The sequence below is a fragment of the Corvus cornix genome, chromosome Z (genome assembly GCF_000738735.6).
Source record: "Corvus cornix cornix isolate S_Up_H32 chromosome Z, ASM73873v5, whole genome shotgun sequence".
Taxonomy (NCBI): Eukaryota; Metazoa; Chordata; class Aves; order Passeriformes; family Corvidae; genus Corvus; species Corvus cornix.
In genome coordinates, this window is record NC_046357.1 from 37,882,058 (window position 1) to 37,901,869 (window position 19,812).

Below are 19,812 nucleotides of genomic sequence, written 5' to 3' on the forward strand. Positions count from 1 at the left end.
CAAGAAGATAGGTAGAAAAGGGATTCAATGCAAGGGCTTCACATTGCTTTCATGGAGTTGCTTTATGCTGAATGATTAATACTTTCATAGCTCATCTTTGCGTGCCTGAATGCAGGTGTATTGATTCCTGAGTGAGAGGGTAATTGATAGTGAGCTGTCATAGGTTGTATTCTTCCTTCAGGAGATAAATACAGTAAGTCTGGCTGACTCCAGTCATGATATTAAACTAGAATAAAGTGACAAGCAATTGTAGTATCTTTAAATTCCTTTAAATTTTTCCTCTTTTTATTTGTGCACTGATATCTTCTCCCACTCCCCATTACTGGAAAATCTGGGTTAAAATGAATACTTGTTGTTTGCAATTGTAGATCTCTAAAGCAGCTAAAAGTTTTTGTTCAACTGTGATGCACAAACTAACAACTGTGACACAAAAAATAGATCTTGTTACAAGTATTTTGATAGATGTTGTTTATAGTGGTAATACAGGCCCTTTGCAATTAAAACACTGCATTTTGTTCTGCTTCTTTCAGGCAATGCTGATGAGTAACATCACACTAAATGATCGATTGATTCAGAGTCTACGAGGTACGTTGTAGTACCCCTGTGAATCTCTCTCTTACTGTTTTTTAGGCTCCCTGTTTTTTAAGACTTGCATGTTTCTTTTGAGAGTGCTGCATTTCTTCAAGTCCTGGGGGTGGTGCAGGAGCTGCCATGACTTAGATACTTCATCTGCATAACTCCAGTTAAGTGTCAGACTAATCTGCCTCAACAGTCCTTGTAGTGCCTGATGTAGTACTCCTGACTCTTTTGATATTATACAGAATAGAAGTAAGTTAATATATTTATTCTTCATTCTCCTTGGCAACATATTCTTGCATTCTTCCCTGAGGTGTGGGGTCATGCATTTTAGCACCAGAGGAATTCACAAGTCCTTTATTAAATAAGAAAACTCAGTCTAATTCATTTCTATTCATGGTTGTGCTTCAAAAATTGTTGTTAGTAATGTATTCCTCTGGAGGTTCTTGGAAATGAATCCTATAAACAAGTAAGTGTGTTGTGGTGTTGCCTTCTGGTACCCTCTCACAAAGCTTTCTATCAGGAAGAAAACTCTGAATCATAGATGCCTCTGTTGCTGAGGATCATGGCTATAAATTGCATGTTATTCAGGGAAGCATTGCAAGCTGATCTTTATGTGGCTGATAAATGTGAATGCTGTTTCATACTGTGTTCTGATTATGATTTCATAGACTTAAAGATTTTCCAGACTGCAACTTAGCAGGGTTTGCAAATCAGTTCTGTGTATTCCTTAAGAGGAAAAGTAGGTAAAAATATACATTGTACTGTTCTTGCTAAATGTTGTGCTGAAAAGTTATTCTTACCAGATTCTCTGCACCCTTGTTGAATAAATTCAACAATTATCTATGCATTTGTGTATGATGTGTAGTTTGCATAACAGATGGATTAATTTCGCATGCTTACTATAGATTTGTTGTTTGATATTTCTGTTGTAGAATATATAGGTGTATGTGTATTTTAATATGTATTTTAATTCTGTTTTGATCAGAACACTTGAAAGAGTTACAGACGGAATATGGAAAGCTACAGCTGGATGTTTTCTGGTTTCAGAAGAACCAGACTAACCTTCAGAGGAAGTTCTCATATGACCTGTAAGTATGTTCTTTAGGAAAGATGACTTCCCAAATTATAGGTGACTTGGTTATAACCCAGAGTACTCTTGTGTTAGCTATAGTACTGTTAGTTAAAATACATTATTAAGGAGAAAGTAACATCTGACACCTCTTCTAAAATTGCTCACACTTGATCTTGGAGAAGAGCATAAACTTTGCAATATTTTTCATCTTTGTGTCCACACACTTCTTGATGCTCCTTCTATTGCAGGAGGATTAAGGTAGCAATATTATCCCTTAAGAGTTGTGGGGGAAAATTGAAACATGAAGAGGCTAAATTCTGAAGAAGTTTGCGTTAAGATAGGGGAGCATCTGATGAGAAGCTGTACCTTATTGAGCTGCCAGAGGTCTTGGGAATTTCTGGTACCATCAGACTCATGTGTTCTGTTTTACCTAGTCATGGCTTTTTCTTGAGATTTCCCACTGAATTGTAAAGCATGGATAGCTGAACAAAAGTACTTATCCATATCCTTACACTAAATACACATTTCTGGTATTTCTAGGAATTTCTCCTCAGTCCTTTCTGCTCAGTAATATCCTTGTTTCCTCCACCTGCCTTCACATCCTATAGGATCTTCCCCCTTGTGCATAAATAGAAAAAAGCAATAAAATTTGCTGTTTGCGTGTTCTCATAATGATGTTCCATCAAGAGTGTAATTGTTGTAGTGATAGGTATTTTTTCAGCAGCCATTGTTTAGCCAGGTTTTGTAAAAATTATGACTAAAAGTGGACCATGAAACTCAAAGAACTTGAATTCTGCAGGCTAATCTTGAAGTATTTTCTTCTGTTTTTCCACCTCCTTAGAATTAAGGATTAATGTTAGTGCTTCTGTAACACTTACTGATGACCAATTGGTTGTGACCTTTTTTTTTGAATTATTACTCATGTAAATAAGATAGATTATATTAGTGGAGCTGTAATTTAAGACGTCTAACAGAAAAGTAGAAGGAAGTTGGATACTTTAGTTTGTACCTGCCTTTCAATAAGCTGTGTTGCTAGTGTGTTAAGGGGCTTTTTCCCACTCTGTGTTTGTTGTGTACCATGGTTGTTAAGCACCATCTGTTTGCTGTTTAGTTAAATGACAGACCTGAGACTCATGGACCTCTGTTGATAGTTCTGTGTTAGTCAGTGAACCTGTTTGCCAGTGTCTTCCTTTTAAGACTAAGATCAGCAGAAACAAATAGATCTGGATATAGCACAAATATATCTGTGTGCTGGACAGTTGTGCTCCACATGAGAGGTACACCCATGAAGCACTGGCTTGATATACACATGCAGGGAAATAATACAAGGAAAATGTAGTGAGTCTGTCTTCTGAAAATTTTGAGGTTTATCACCCATGTCTGGTGCTTACAAGCATGGCTCTGTTGAGGAAATCACTGACAGAGCACCCCTGTTTGTGGTAGTGTACCATAAAGAATCCCTCTTCATTTGACAAAGGAAGGTTGTATTCAGACAGCATACTCCAAGGTCTGGGCTGGCTCAAGGTGAAAAGCTAAGCTTGATAGTAAAGGTGGGTTTGCTTTTATCAGGGTAGGTGTAGAGACATGATAGATCAACCATGTGGTAGCTGAACAGGGACTCAGCTGACCTGTCTCCAGCTGGTCCTGAGACAGCTGTACCAGTTCCTAGAGAGTCTCTATGGGAGTCTGTAAAGGCAGTTATCTCAGCCAAGGAGCTATGCTATCTTCACTAACTTTGTTGCATAATACTTCAATGTTCATTTTCTATTTATAGATTCTTTTCCTGAGAGTCGAAGTGAGGAAACCAAGCGTAGCACTCAGATTTTCATGAAATAATTTATAGCTTGGGTACTGTGCAGCATTCACACAATTCTAGGAGGAACATGTATAAATGTGTTTTTAAAATGTTGCTGGTTGTGTACCTTTAGGGAGGATGTTGGAATTTTAATATTTCTCTGTTGTGGTGTTCTGGTAATTGCAGACATGGATATTTGATAGTACTTGGCTACATATGTTCCTCTTTATTTTATGCTCAATTAATACTGTCACTTTAAATGATTGCAAACAAGCTTTTCCCAATATGATTGTGGGCCTAGGAAAATAACAATTATTAGAAAGATTCCAAATGTTATTTTTAATCTGTCTTCCTTCCTCCCCTCCACATTCGGAATAAACCACTGTGTTACCTCTCTGTTCGTCTGCCTTGCCAGGAGGAGGCATTAGACCTGATTATGTGCTTCTTCCTTTTACCTGGATTTGTATGGTTGAAGGTTTTGCACCTTAGGTAGCAAGTACACTATGCCCAGTGCAAAAATTGAGGGACCATATTATTTGTATAATTGAAAATGTTACAAAAAGATGACAGAAATCAATTGCCTTTTTCAAACAGCACATTGTAAATCGCTCCATTTAAACATTCAGTAACTACTCTGTAGAAGACAGTGGTAAGAGCAGTTGTGAATATGGAATGCGTAAGAACAAAATCTGTGACCGTAGGAAAAAAAAAATCCTTGTTTCTTCTTTTACCTAAGTCTTGAAGTTTCATCTTACCATTTTTTTGAACAAGCTTAGTGTTTTCAGTGCAGAAGCCAGCAGGAATTATCTGACCTTACTGGTGTTGTGTGCCAAAGGAGTGTGCATTCCACAGCAGTTGACTTCACAACATACCTTTGGTGCACACTGTGCCCAGTGCTGTCTGGTCATGGCTAGAGCTTCTGCAGCAAAGGTTCACTGGCACACTGACCCTTCTCTCCTGCAGCAACCAGAATGAAACAGAAGCCTCTGGACTGATCTTTTGAAATCATTATTGAATACATTCCAATATTCAAATACATTTTTATTCCCAAGACCTTTGGTTGTTACATAACTGCTTTTTTAGAAATCTTGCTACGTGTAAAAGGTCTGATAATTAGTTTGGTATTTGCAGACCTTAAAAGTGCAAGAGTGTGAGTGCAGGAGTAACCTTTTTTGGTGGGGTTGAAAGGAGGAGGTTGATAGATGCTCCTGGAGAACAAAGATACTCTGTTTCTCATGCTGGGGATTGGCAAATCCAGCAGCCCAGGAGGGGAGAAGCTGCACATCTGTTCCTGTGAGCAGATCTGTAGGCTGTCAGGTATGCCGGTTAACACAGAACACATGAAGCATGAGCACAGACAACACCGATAGACTCATCCCTCTCCTGTGAGAGTGAGTGTCTGCTAGTGCAAAACATGCTGTGGGGGTGGTCTAGACAGGCTGTCCCTCCTTCTCAGTTTGCTTGTGCCTCTGTGCTTAGGCTCATGGAGATCATCCTTGGATGGGCTGGTGGCTCCTTTGATGGGCCTGGAAGCAGCTGTGGAGGGTATTATTTGGGCTCCTTTGTGTGTGTGCAGGTGAGCTCTGTGTCACAGAATTAACTATGTAGTGAAGGAGAAAACATGCGACAGAGACTGAGTTTAAGAGCAGTAGGTTTGCACATTTGAAATGTCCTGGTGATGGGATGAGGTGGAGAAACTAATGCTGTCCCTGTACTCGAGAAGTTCTTGTATGCATGAGTACAGTATAAAGGAATTCTGTTACAGATAATAAATTTTAAATGGTGAGGATTTGTCACAAATGTTAAATGAATTTTATTTTCATGTGCTATGTGAGATGAAAGTGCAACCTTTCACAAATGCTCTGACTTCAGGTCGTCTGTGTTCTGCATCTTTCTCAAGCTTGCAAACTGAGATGCAGACAATTAATATGTCCTTTTATTTCCTAGAAAATACTGAAAGTGTGCATAACTCAAGCCTATGCTGTTTTACTGTCTCTGATGTTCACCAGTTTGAAGCACTGCTTATTTCGGTGACACTTCCAGGTATTAGCATTATCAAATCAGGCTTTAGAATAATGTCTAGTCAACAAGAAATTGTAATGAAGGTAATTAATTTGTCAGTTCATAGCCTATCTGTCTGCTACTGTTCTTCCTTTCTGGGTCCGAACTACAGAAGGGATTTTTTGCTTTTGAAAAGTAGAGGTGGAGACAGGTGAAAGTGCAGTACAAATGAGTTACTTGCTGTGGTAGAGTGCACGTACCCCAAGAACTCCTTCGGATTATGTAGCTTATTTGCAGCTTGAGAAACTGCAATATGCCTGTCTGAACCAGCTGCTGTTGCACGGAAGGTACTGACACTCTTAGTAACACTGGTCAGAGCCAGAATCAGGGGAAATTTACCTGCCTTCTTAGTCTTGGTGAGGGGGAGGAGAAACTTGCAGTATGTTGACCATGATGTTCTACAAAGGTTGCTGAAAAAGATTTTGAATGCAGAAAGATGTGTTTGCAAGGTCTGTAGCTGATTGTATATGTAAAAACTGGAAGCTACCTTTGAGTGGAAAAAACAAAGGAGAGAGAGAAAGGAGAAAAGGTTTCAAAATCCCAGAAGACTTCTTTGCTGCTAGACCAGCAGGGAAAAGCAAATGGGGTCCCCAGCCAAGAGCCTGCTCTTCCTTGGGCAGGCTCTCCAAGGCAGTGAGTACAGACAGTGATGGTGATTTTTTATCACATTTTCCCCTAGTGTGATGCTCTTCCCATTGGGATCCTCTCAAACTGGTGTTCCTGTTCATAGTGGGGTCAGAGCATACTTGGAGTTACATGATGACTAGTTTCTAAGACTTCTGCATGTGTATTATGGGGTAATGATTATCTTGCTTTGTTATTCACTAGATCTTATTTTTCCTCTGATGTAAACCAAAAGCTATAAAATGACTTCTGAAGAGAGCAGGAGAGAAAGGAGGATCTTGCCCTGACTGTGGCCACTTGCCCTGAGAAACTGAGGTTGACAAAACTCCTGGGCTTTGCGCAGGATCTCCAACACATCCACAGAAGGGGAAAACACTGCCCTGGCAGCTTTAGGAAAAGCACTGCTGCAAACAGCAGGCCTTGCCTAGGAGTTACAGAGCTGTGAGGGAAAGCAGGCTGTAGAGATGCAGATAGAAGACCCCTGCTGTCGCAAAGGTTATGGTGCTGTGTAACTATTAAAAGTATGTAAAAGATACACAGTGCTTGCATCTTTAGGATATGTTCCTTCCAGAACTTATAGTAGCTACTAATGAACTCCATTTCTGTAACATATGTTTTGCTATATCTTGCAGCACTGCGCTTTGCTGAAATATTGAGAAAGGGTGTTCAGTTTGCTAACAGTAGATTACACCTGTTTTCTTTTTCAGCTGATACTTTTCTGTTTCCTCTTTCTGGCTAAAATCAAAATACGAATTTCTGTAATCATAGTAGAAATGCTTCAAGGATCAAAATTGTTTTTAACTTAACTGGACTTGACTGGTTAGCAAAGACACAGAGAAAATCATGTAGCTTGTTGAGCTGGTCAAACAAAAGTACTTTAAATTAATTTATTCTAATAGAACTTGCCTGCACTATGAATTTGTCCTTAGGACTTAGGTGAATGCCTCATTTTTTCCTAGTGACTTCTAAAACCATAAAGAAAAAAATAGATATATGAAAAAAAGAATTAGGTAATTTTGCAAAAGTACATTTTAGAAGAGTGTGGATGAGAGTTAACGGTCTTGTTCATGTTTTTTCAGGTCACAGTGCATCAACCAGATGAAAGAATTAGAAGAACAATGTGAAGAAAGGATAGATGAGCTTACAAAAAAGAGTACTGATGTACCACAAATCAAAGAAAAAAAAGACTTCACAGAAGACAGCCAGGTATGGTTTGGATAATTTCTTGAAAATGCTTTTCTGTGTAGTTCTTAAATGTTTCTTTACCTTTCTGTTATTTCCTACTAGCATTAGCCCATCTCATTAAGTTTTTCACTACTTCAGCATTTGTTGAGTGTTTCTGATCTATGGGAAATGAGGCAATTTCAAGGACAGAACAAGGAGATGTCCTGAAGGAGACTCCAAATCACTGTGTCTCTGAGATGGGCAGAATTTGAGAGGTGATGCTGAGAGTGGTGTGGGGTCCATTAAGGAATATTTACACGACTGAACTTTGTTAACGGCACCTTTTGACTTTGTTAAAGTACTTGGTTGCTTTGTGTGTTAAAGATGAGGATAAATTGTGAATCTCTTCAGAGAAGCAGCACACCCTGAATATTGCAGTCCAAGGTTCACCAGCTATGAATTTTCACAGAAATCCTTTATGTGAGCATTTTACTGTAGGAATTAAGGGATAATAAAGTGTCTGCACTGCTTGCTGTTGGATATTCTGAGACAAAGAACCACAAATTCATTGTACCTATTGAAGGCTCACTGGGGTAGGGCAGGCTTGGCAAATAGGGTGGCTGCATGTCAGCTGGCTTTTTCTCCTGGGGTGCAGAGGGTGGGAGAAAATCCCAAGAAACGGAAATTTCAGTTCATTCTGTTGTCTTGGCACGTGATTTATTGATGCTTCTTCATGGATGTGGGATTTGGTCAGGGATAGAATTTGACTGGTTAAGCTTGATATGGACAGCCCTGGAAAGATGCAATCAAGCTCTTGGATGAGAAAGCACTTGATTAATTTCTGTACCAAAATAGCCCTTTCTTCAGGCTTACCAAAGAAACAGAGGTTTCAGAAGTTAGACTTTTTACATGTGACAGCAGTGGGGCCTTTTCCTCTAGCTGGGTGGCCAACTCTGATTACAAAGGCAGTGGGGATTTGGTGGAATATAGCCTTTTCTCTTTGTCTAGGAAAAGGCTAAATTTGATGACTTTAGAAGTGGAAAGGGTAAAGCATTGAGGAATGAATATTGGTTCTACAAAGAGCTGAAAAAGGATGTGAGAAAATGGCTAAAACCTCTGCCTGGAGATTCCCATAGGTAATGTTTCAGTCTGTGTCCAGTCCTTTATGTAGAAAGGGGAAAACAACTACTGAAGTGTGTGACCTTTTATCCTGGGAACGTGCATTGTGTGAGAGCTGCAATGTGAATGAAGCATTAGAAACTGGAAATGCTATCCAGTTATGCCTTAAAATAAAAGTTACAGCTCTTGTCAATAGTTTTTATAAACAGTATCAAATAAGTAGATAAAAAGTAACAAGAAATATATCATTGTAAGTACATAAACCCCTCATCATTTGGAGATGATACATTAGTTTGTCAAATGCATCCTGTTTAAGAAATTTGATCTAGGGAAGACCCTAATATAGAGGCGATCAACTTAATTTTTAATGTGGTTTTGCAGCAGATTTTAATTACAATTACTTGGACTAGATTCCTTTTCTTTGTTTATTTGTTTGTGTGTTTGTTGCATTTTTGTTCTTCTTTTAACATTTCCAGTTTGGAAGATAAATCATCTTAGGAGAGGAACCTGAGGAGTTTGACTGAAGCCCCTCTGCAGGACAATTTCAGTCTCCTGCAATAAGGTGCATAGCTGGAGGCAATTTTTACTCAAAGCAGATAATCTGTAAGGAAGGGCAGATTTTCTCTTCTCCTTTTTATATGTAAATGGGATGATCTCAGATGAGCTAACTGATACTATATATTTATATATATATATATTCCTAAATAATTTCTGGCTGCTTGTATTCCCTAGTATCTGTGGCAGTGTTTCTTTGGCCAAGCTGTAACTTCCTCAGTTGTTTGCTTGCCCAAGAATTTCATCTTTTTGCTTTTATAAAAGCATACTTAGTTATAGTTAGTGCAAGAGAACCCTGACAAAGTCTATGTATGTTTTTATCCAGTGTTTTAAGCTGGAATAATTCCTGATTGTAAGACGTATGTGCTTATGTAACAGAAAAGTCTGACTTAAAAAGAAAATGGAGTGTTGGTCGGTTAATAACTAAACAGCTTTACTTAGAGCTCTGTAATTTGAGGAATGATACTAAATATCAAGATATACTTCTTGGCTGAGGAAAACACAACATGTTCAATTACTATCTTTTTATCCAACTACTTCAACTTTAAAAAAAATCAGCATATACTCTTTGAATCTATTTGACATTAAAAATTACTAAGCTAGAAATTTAAGATAAGTAAAGGGCTTCTGCATGTGTAATTAAGAGGTAATTTCTTGCCATTCTTGCAGAAGAATTCATGCCCAACATAAAGTGAAAAATGGTCTGATGTTCAGTTTCTGATTATTTCTACTGTAGAGAGTGATCTCAAGGAGCTGAATTATTTATAAAACAGAACCATTTTTAAATACAGCATTTTTATTTTACTGATTGAAGGAAGATGGAGTTCTTCTGAATATCATTACTGCAATAACCAAGTATTCTGCAGTAACATTTGCTTATCAAGCTTTCATAAGAGTCAGTGCTAGATTAGTTGTTGATACTGGACTTCATGGTGTTGACACAAAAAGGTCTAGTTCTGCCTGGCTTTGATGGAAATGAAATGCTTTTCAAAACAGCCAAGTAATCGTGCTACAACTCTGCCTTCTTGGTGACTTAGCTACTTCTTTCTGCAGTCATTTTTCCAAATGACTGAATGAACATTTGACAACATAGTGTTTTACTGCCCTCCTTAGATAAATGGGAAGCTACAGTCTTAAAGACAATTGGTAACAGAAAACAATCCTGTCAGTTCTGAGACTTCCTATACCATAAGATTGCCCATTCATTTATATGGTACCAGATATAAAGAGGTTTGTATCTCCAAATGTGCACACGCTTGTTCCTTCTCTGCATAGTTTGCTTTTTTTTTCCTTTTTGTAAATGAAACAAAAATAAATATGCAACAAAAAATCCCCATAGAACAAATGGTTTTGTAACATTCTGGGTTTTGTTCACCAAAACTGGTATGGAACAAAATGGGCTCCATGCATATTTCATGTTCAGTGTTTGCATGAATTCAATTGACATAGCTCTCTGCCAATTACAGAATTCATAACATCATTAAGGTCAGAAAAGAACTCTTAAGATCATCAAGTCCAGCTGTTAACCCAGCACCGCTGTGCTCACCACTCAGCCATGTCTCCAAATGGCAAATTTTTGTGGCACGCCTTTTGAAAACTTCCAGGAGTGGTGATTCCTCCACTTGGACCTGTTCCAATGCCTGACCACTCTTTTAGTGAAAAAAAAATTCCTAATATCCAATCTAAACCTCTTCTGGTGCAGCTTGGGGCTGTTTCCCATTGTCCTGTCTGTTGTTACCTGGGAGAAGCAGCTGACCTGCACCTCAATACCACTACCTCCTTTGGAGTAGTTGTAGAGAACAGTGATGGTAATGCAGCAAGATGACTGGGAGAGCTCTCTGGTTTCCAGTGACCATGGAAGTAAGCAGACATTTGTTTGGAGCAATCAACTGTAGCTTCTTTGTCCCACTGAAGTCACTGATGCAGGGCTGCCAGGCGGGTAATCCCAAGCAAGCCTCATATCAGAGCTTCTTGTTTTCTTTTTCTTCTCAAGTCTTTCTCTTTGATCATTCTCATAAATTCCTCTACAAAGAGCTCAGCTCTGCTCTTTCCCCACTGGCCCTGGCTTTGCACCCTCATTAAGTGTTTCTAAGATGACACTGGGGAAAGAATAACTCCATTTATCAGGGCAGGCAGGGTCTTGACTGCTTGAGCAATGACCATGAAGAGAAGAGCCTGGGTGCCACAAGGGGTACCATATGAGCCAGGGGGCTATGTTAGGTGAAGCATGGCCACCCTATCTTTTCAAACCTCTTCTACCTCCACTCAACTGCAGAAACATGCTGTATCTGGAGAATCACCATTCTCTACAGGCAGCTCCAGATTCCCCTCCTAGAGGATGGGTGTTCTTAATGTCACCTGTCTGAAAGCCCCTGAGTACATCCCTCAGTTCACTGACGGTCTTTGATTTTCACTTGAAACTAATGGTGAATCCTAAGTTGAGTTCTGTGTCTCTCAAAAGGTCTAACACAAACCTACACCCCCAAATACTTAATTCATATAGTCTGGGAGTCATTTATGGGGAGGTGGTGACGTGGCATTCCTGAGCTCCCTGTTCCACCATGCTAGAGATGAGGGGATCCACTGAAGGAGACAGCACCAAGCACAGACTGCCAACCACTAGATCCAGAGATGGGGAGGAGATGGAAGGGGCCTCAAGTAGGCAAACATGCCAACACTGACATACAGGGAGGCCATGGCCACATGAGGGAGCCAATGCCCGTGTAAGTGAAAGTCATACATAGAATTTCAATTGCCAGTTTGGAAGATCTTCAAGATGGTGTACATCTTAGATTTAATATCTAAGTGGGTCAGATGCTTACAGCAGTCTAGCACCAGAATTTAATACATTCTTAAGCAAGCTGTGTCATGTTAAAAAGGTGTTATTGTCTAGTTGGTTAATTTTTGTTTTTCTTTTCTTAATCCTGCATTTAACATAGTTACAGACCAGTTCCATACAAGCCTTACTTAGTTGAAGTGTAATGGTGACCAAACTCAGTTTTCCTGCCCTGTAGACTATTAATAGTTAATGGCATCTGTTTATTTGCTCCGCTGACACAGTAGCAGAGCAATAGTGGATAAATGTGTGGTGTTACTGTTCCGTGACACTCCGAGAATAACCAAGACCAGTAATCTTGTCATTAGCTGCAGTTAAATAAGGTATGTTAAAATTCTCCTGATGTGCCATGCTGTTATATAGAAGCATTACTGCATATTCAGAATTGTATGGTACTTCCATCACCAATAAAAATTTCAGTCCAAATATTTCCGAGGGTGTTGCGATATTTTCCCACCTTTCCAAATCCAGGTGCAGTTATATAGACAGTGCTTATCTGCGTACATTCACTTTATAGGTTGATACTCAACTGCCAGCCTTGAAGGAAACAGAGTTCAAGCAGGCTGACTTGGAACAGCAGAAAACCAGTGAGGATGTTCCTAAAGCAGTACCTACAGTAAGAAAGACAGACCTGATGCAGGCTAAAGGTGAGATGGAAATCCCTGTCTCACTAACAACTGGTTAAGAATGGTTGTAATTTAATTGAACATTTAGAAACATTTTTGTACACAAGATTAAGATAAAAAAGTGACACCAAAAGTTTGAACATCAAGCTGAAAGAAAACTTGCTAGGATTTCTGTTGGTTCAGTTTTGTTGTAGTTGGCATGTTGCACATAAAAGAAAATGGAAATATTTACAGTTCTGGAATCATGTTCCTCATTTAATATGAAGAAAATACCCAACTTTTGGAAGGAATAATTTTCAAGCATACTTAAAATTTGCTTTCTTAAAAAGTTTGACATATTCAGCCTGGTACCTCTCCTTCTTGTGGAATACCTGAAAGTTAGGCTTACAAGAAACACACATTCACATTTCCCATGTGTTGTCATTGAGCAAATTGCAAGTAAGGAAAATGATACATGCGTTTATATTAGTTAACCTAATGGTTCCTTTTGGCACTAAACTTCAGAAACTATTAATTTGAATGGATATATCCTTGTGTGTCAATCTTGCATAGTAATGTGTGTGATACAAATTCAATTCTTAAATTTAGTTATTCTTACATGCTATCTTAAATTACAGTGGTGTGAGCATGCAACTCTCATTTCAGAGATCTAGCAACTGAAGACAACGTCTACATATAGTTTATTTGCGAATTTTTTTTTTTAATTAAAAGTGTAGATACATGGGGAAGAAAGAGATATGTTAATGTCAACTAAAAATTATAGCACTCCTGCACTTCCCTCTTCATGTTTAAAAATAAGAACAGACTTGGATATGTACAAATCTGCCTATGTGATGCTTTGTCCTGAGCTACTTTTGAACACCAAATCAATTTTATTGTTGGTAACAAGATGTAACACACAGAAACCTGATGCTTATATAGGACACTGCAATTCTATTTAAATTTCTCTGTTTCACTTGCACAATTTATTAACCACATGTACCAAAATTTTAACGAGGTAGAAGCATGAATCTGTTGCCAGTAAATAAAGTTCCCTTCTTTAGCTGTTCCCAGTAGGAAAAACATGAATTGTCTTCCTCTTGTCTCTGGAACTGATGTGACTGGAAGATATTCTTTCAGAGGAAAACCAAGAATTTAATGAGAAATATAAAGCATTATTTATTAAAAGTTTTTAACTTGTGCCACCACTGAAAGGCATTGGTTTTTTTCATTCAGAATCATTTTTGTTGTTTTCAGAAAGAACAGACAGCCTAACTGACGTCAGAAAACAGGAGCCTAAGGCAGAAGAGGAGCAGCTTTCTAGTCAGTTGAAAAAACCACAAGAGTCACTCGAGGCTGCTGCAGGTCACAAGGAGATGCTGCCTGAGTCAGAGAAGGGGCCAAATCCACCTGAGGATGAGAAACATGTAGCTGGGCAAGATACGTTACAGCTGGCAGCAGAGCAGGCTGCCAGTGAGGAAGTTGAGAGGGAGCAGCTCCTAAATTTTGATGCTAAGCAGGATGACTTGCCCCCTGGGAAGGCTGGTTTGTAGCATGTCATGTATTGTTATAAACAGTAACAAAATGAAAAGTAAAGAAATGAAAGTGTGGAATAGGGCATGATTTCTGCAACAGTGGTGGAAGCTGGCCAGACTTAGTACAAGTTTTCATAAAGGTCAGTGTGATGTGGAAGGTGTCAGTCCCCAGCAATCACCTGCAGTTCATGAGTAAAGATGGAGGCTGCTGATTGTGCAACATGAAGCTGCCACGCTGAGTTCCTCTGCATCACCGTAACAACCCTACTGTCTCTCTATTAGCTCTACAGAGCATTTAGGGAAATTAGCCCCAAAACTTTTTGGTATTAGGGCTTTAAAAAAATATGATGCATCTAAAAAGGATGAGTGAGATGTTAACCATGCAAAGCACTGATGAGAAGAGAGTTACTTGCACATGGATGTTTTGCAGTTAGTCTTTTTACATAAATATAGTATATAGTATAAATACATATTTATAAATATATTTATATATAAATAGCTATTCCTATTTCAAAATAAGCTACCATGAGTAAAACTCATAACTCAGACTTCAGGTATCTGAAGTTTATTATTGTGAGTCTTCAAGAACATGGATCAGATATTGTAGAGGTGCCAGTTTCTGGCATCTATCAAGTGACCCTGAACTACACATCTCAACAGCACCAAGCAGCAGAGTATTGATGCTGTGTCTAAACCTGACCAATGTCTAGACATTCCTCTGTCTTGAGGGATTTGGTCTCAGTAGCCCAAAGTAATCAAAAGGAAGCCTTACGGCAGTCAGAGCAGAAATTGATGCCCACAAAAAAATGCTGTTTATGCTTTTCTAGTAAATACATCCTTAGAATTGTAAGTTATCAATGTTAACATTACTAACTTGGCAGGGATAAGTAATCTCCTCTGCATTACTAAAGCAGTACTTTTCCAGCTGGTCCAAAAAGATGCTGGCCAGAGCAGGCTTTACCCCAAAGAGATGTAATTACAAGTTGCCTAAACTGTTTCAATTTTAACAGAAAAAATCAACCCACAATTAGTGCAAGGAAAATCTCTGCCATGCAGCCCATGAAAGGTCAGTTTCAAAGGTCTGCGTTTCTGTGAGCTGAAAAGACTAGGAGGATGTTCTTCAGGCTTTATTGTTATTTTTTATTTTATATTTTTTATATTTTATATTGTTATATTTTACTGCACAGGTTCCTTGTAGCCAGAGGAGCTTAAGATAGAAAGACTTCTTCAGTATTCTCTGGGCATCCTCTTTTTCAAGAGAAGCTGCTTCTGAAATTTTCAGACCTTTAGGTCTGTAACTATAAAAATCTATTTGATGTGGTGGTCTGAATGACATAAGGCTTACAATTTTCAAGCCTGTTTCTTAGCCACTTACTAACTGGAAGGCTTAAGAATATTTAGAACAGAGGCTGTGATCCATCTTAAATGGGATTTGCTTACACCTCTCTGCTGTTACGATTTTTTCTGGTTGATTATTTGAAAAATAAGGATAGTAGTTTGGCAATCAGCAATGTTTCCATTCATGTTAACGAAATCTTATGATAGTCAATAAATGTTGCTTGAGAGGAGTTAATGACTGCGTGAAGAAAATCTCTTCTGGAGTAAAGTGCTTCCATGACAACTTAGCACATCATAAAACACTGTACGCTATAGTCATAGCATTCCACTTGCTGGACAATCTAAAACAAGAAGGGGGGAAGCTGACGTGTTTTGGTGGTGGTGGTAATACATTTAAAAGCAACATCAGAACATCACAGTTGAGTTTTCAGCAATGGCTTCAGGTTTTGCTCTTCCTTAGGCTGTCCTTTAATGTATTCTGAAATTGTTTAATGCTCTTTCTTTATGTCCATCTGAGTGCTGGCTGATTTAGCTATGCTTTCCAAATCCCAAAAGATTCTGTATTTTATCTAGTTCTTTTAACAGGATTTACAGCCAAAGTTGCTCTGAAATGTAACACTTCAAAGGAAAAATAATACAAAAACCTACTCTGAACAGCAATTCATTCAGCAGCAAAGTAATTCTGTGGAAGATGTTTACAGTCACTCTTTCTGTGTGAAGATGACCTTATGGTATAGCATAAAACTGCTTCATTTTAATCTTCTTCCAGACAAACAGGAACAGGAAGCAGTGAACCAGGACAAGGATGCTGATTACAATTTAGATGTGAATGAAGCTGAATCAGAAACAGACAAGCAAGCAGCACTTGCAGGGATTGAAAATGGTAAAAAAGAAAAAACCCAGTTTTAAACCACATATCACATGCTGGTATTAAGATCATATTTTGCATGGCATCCTGTAGCAAGCTATACTTAGCTAATTTGTTTTTTGAACTTTCCCTCATGTTTACAGTGTGACCTATTTTCTGTATAGCACCACTGAACCTACTCTTCAGTGGGGGGTATGGTACTTTACTGTACTACACAGTATTTAACAGTCCTTACAAAATTTCTCCTGTTGTTTTCTAGTTAGAACAACTTTCTTTATGAAGAACTTCGGCCTCTTAAAGACTCTTCTGTACTTTTTTCTTTTTTTCCCCTTATTAGTTCAAAACCCTGAAGATACGAAGAACCACTTACCTGACCATGGTGAAGGACGACAGAAGTTGTGAACAAAGGAAGTTCATGATACAGCCTAGTTACCTCTTCATCTAAATGCAGCAATGATCTGAACAAAGTGATCTTAGAAGGTTTTGATTGTCTTCTAAAGGCTTGACTTAGGGCCCAAATGAAGTAGTATTTTCTTGTGAAGTTTCAGTACTGTTGCAGTGGGGAAAAAGGTAAATCTCTGGAGGCTTGTTTCAAAGCAGCTTGACCTCTGCAATGACTTTCTCCTTCCTATCAATTATAAAATTGAAATCAGGCAGCAATAAAGGTGGTAACTTTGAAGTTGCCTACCTTAGTCATACTACAGCATGTCATACTGCAGTAACGGTACATGTGGATTGGTGGTAAATGAGGAGCAGTCCTCTGCCAAGGATGGATCTCTCCCCTGAGCAATGCACAGTAGAGAAATCCCCAGCTTAGTTTTAAGAACTTAAGAAGGAGCTATGTTACTGTAACAAAACATGGGAAGTATGGAAACCAGTCCATGCTGCAATCTACCCTTGTGCCTGTTCTAGCACCTTTTTACTGCAACACAAACTGAGAAAGTGCAACTGTAGTCCTCAGATACTGTGCAGAATGATGTATTTACCTGGGCCTTCTAAATTAAATTCCTAGATTACACTGTTAGGATGTGTTCTTAGCTTTGAAGTTTAAAAAAAAAAAACCCAAAAGGATTCTGCCAATAGGAGCTTCTTATTAAGAGATTAGCCAGGAAGATTTTTCTGAAAGTGTTGTTGGACTCCACAAGGTCGGTACTACAGTTTGGTCCAGTTACCACTAACTTGCAGAAGTTTAGTGTAAAAATTCAAACTCATAAACTTTTCATGACAGAAGCCCTCTGAAATTGTGTGCTACAACTACCCCTTACCCCACCCAGCCACTATCTTCTGTGAAAAGGAAAAAGGAGTGCAAATGCTTGCCTTGTACAACAGCAGTCTCAGCTGTTCAACATGACTAATCTTCTCTGCTGGACTTCCGAAGGAGGTAACCAGACTATGCATTTAGAAGACATGGCAGTGTCTCCCACAGATGAAACTTTAGTTGTTGTGAAGTCCTATGTTAATCACAATGTATCATCTTGTTAATGTTCTGCAGTCTTTTTCTTTACTGCAATTTGTTCAATGTAAATTAGAAACTAGTTTACTTGCAGTAAGATAGAAACACCCTCTACTTACAACTATGGCACCCTTAACTGCGGTCCAACCAGCATGTGTAGCCAGCTGGTTTGAAGAAATTTTTATATTTGCATCTGCTCCCAAGACCGACACCTGTGTTCGGAGCAGTCTTTGTGAGTACGAACCAACCTTTGTCGAGACTGCGCAACAGCAGACAGCTGTGACTAACTGGCCAATCAGCATTCCATTTAAGAAAAGACAGATTTGTTTTTGGTTTCCCTTAAAGCATTTCCCTTTTCAACTCCTTTTCTGGTGTGTCGTTCTTCAGTGTACTAGTTTACAGCTGCTGTACCTTAAGATATTGAAATACACAAGTGGAAGGCTGGTTCTTTTGTATATGAAAAGAGTAGTAGTTGTCATCAAGTGAAGGTCAAGAGTTTTAAGTCAAATGATGCCTATTAAGCCTAAACACAAACAGTTCACTAGCAGTTTTTCACCATTTAAGTAAGCCTTAACTGGTCTGGGCTACTACAGTCAACAGAGCAGGGAAAAAAAAAATGCTTTTAAGCAGGAGAAGAGGAATAAGCATCTGTTCTGACACGTATTGGGAAACTTGGGGTATTGGGATTTTTTTTTTTTCAAATAGTGGCATGTTTTAACATCAAAGCGTTTACCCAAAATTTAGGTAAAAATATTTACTCATCTTCTGAGCGTTTTCCTAGGACTGAAACTGCAAACAATTATACAGCTGAGATGTAAGTTGATCAGGAATTTAATATTGATTGTTAAAAAGCATATATTCTAACAGTATAAAACAGACAGTGAAACACTATATTCAAGTTGATATAGCTTTACCAGTATCAAGTTAAAAATTCCAAAGAATCAAACACTTTAGGGTAAATAATATATTGACAGAGAATTATTTTAAAACTAATTGGTTTAGCTGTGCTTCTGTACATTTTTGGGCTTCTCCTAGCCAACTGGATGTTGTCCTCCATAAATATGACCACCTCTGTACAAAGCACACTTTTAAACCTCTGAGGGCAAAGGGTCTGAAAACCTGCATAATAGCAATGTTCAAAAGCATGAAGGACTACAGTTTTATTCACAATGACTTCAAGTGCTTCAATCTAACTCAGGTGGCAGATTTCTAGTAGGCAAGAGGCCTGTATCTCTACTGTATAGAATTTCAGAATTAAAGGACCTTTAGTGGAACAAGAGATTAATTTGGAACAGGGGTGTACATAGTGTCGTCTCTCACTAAAGTTTTTAGTTGTGTGAGGCATTACTACTTTGCTCTAATCATCTTGGTGTTATATTAGCACTTTGTTTTTTTGGTTTTTTTAAACTAAACCTAATCCATTTTAGGTAAGTATTTAAAAGTAATCTTCTCTAGTGCATTCACATTATTCTGTACAATTCATACAGTTCTAATTTTAATGAAAAGGGGAAATAATATTATTGCTATTTTCTTGGTTCCACAAATCACATATAATTTGCTTTCTCTTTTACTTGCTGCTTGCTTTGGAGAAATAACAAAGGCTGTCCTTGAACTATTGTCATGTAGTTCAAGATTTTTAAGAAGGGAAAGATTTTGTGACTATTTATAAGAAGCCAGATGAATTCTCTGTGCCATTTTACATCTATGTATTCCAGGCTTTTTATTCCTTTGGCAGCTATATGGAAGCACTCAAGTATATTAATCATGATGATAAGCAAACATGTAACATGAGATGCCGTCTCTTTAGCAGAGAAATTGGAAAAAACATATCTTCAGGACCATACTTCTGATTATTTCAGGAAGCTGCAAATTGCTGGAAGACAAGTGGGAGTTCCACTTCAGAGGTTACTCATTGTTTTCAAGCTCTAGCTTGGCAGTGCCTCTGCTCAGGGGATGAAGCTGAAGTGGTATTAATCCACAGTAAAATTAGGATTAACACCAAAGTGTCTTGTATGGTCAATATGGAGTTACAAGCTCATCCCTATGGAGGAAGTCATTGTACACAAGTGAAGAATTGTCCTGTCCAACAAAGGATTTGCACGTATGGCCTAGTTATGACTTGGCCTTTAGTAGAGCCAGGTTTGCTTTTTTGAACATTTTTTCATTTTGCAACCTTTTGCTACAACACATCTTACCTCTGTTGTTTCA

At 38.4% G+C, this 19,812-nt stretch overlaps 1 protein-coding gene across 3 annotated transcripts in view; it reads left to right on the forward strand.

Moving 5' to 3' along the window:
• GOLM1 (golgi membrane protein 1) overlaps positions 1-19,374 on the forward strand; it is a 36,606-nt gene extending 17,232 nt beyond the window's left edge. The window contains exons 4-10 of one of the 3 annotated variants that reach the window (XM_039566567.1): positions 531-585; positions 1,565-1,667; positions 7,211-7,337; positions 12,323-12,452; positions 13,668-13,955; positions 16,053-16,166; positions 16,489-19,374. In XM_039566567.1, coding sequence (XP_039422501.1) covers positions 531-585; positions 1,565-1,667; positions 7,211-7,337; positions 12,323-12,452; positions 13,668-13,955; positions 16,053-16,166; positions 16,489-16,553 — 882 coding nt within the window. In that variant the 3' untranslated portion in view covers positions 16,554-19,374. Of the gene's footprint in view, positions 1-530; positions 586-1,564; positions 1,668-7,210; positions 7,338-12,322; positions 12,453-13,667; positions 15,236-16,052; positions 16,167-16,488 lie in introns of those variants that run through there. The other 2 variants (XR_005603776.1, XM_039566568.1) reach the window with 2 other exon arrangements.
• Positions 19,375-19,812: the final 438 nt, after the last annotated feature.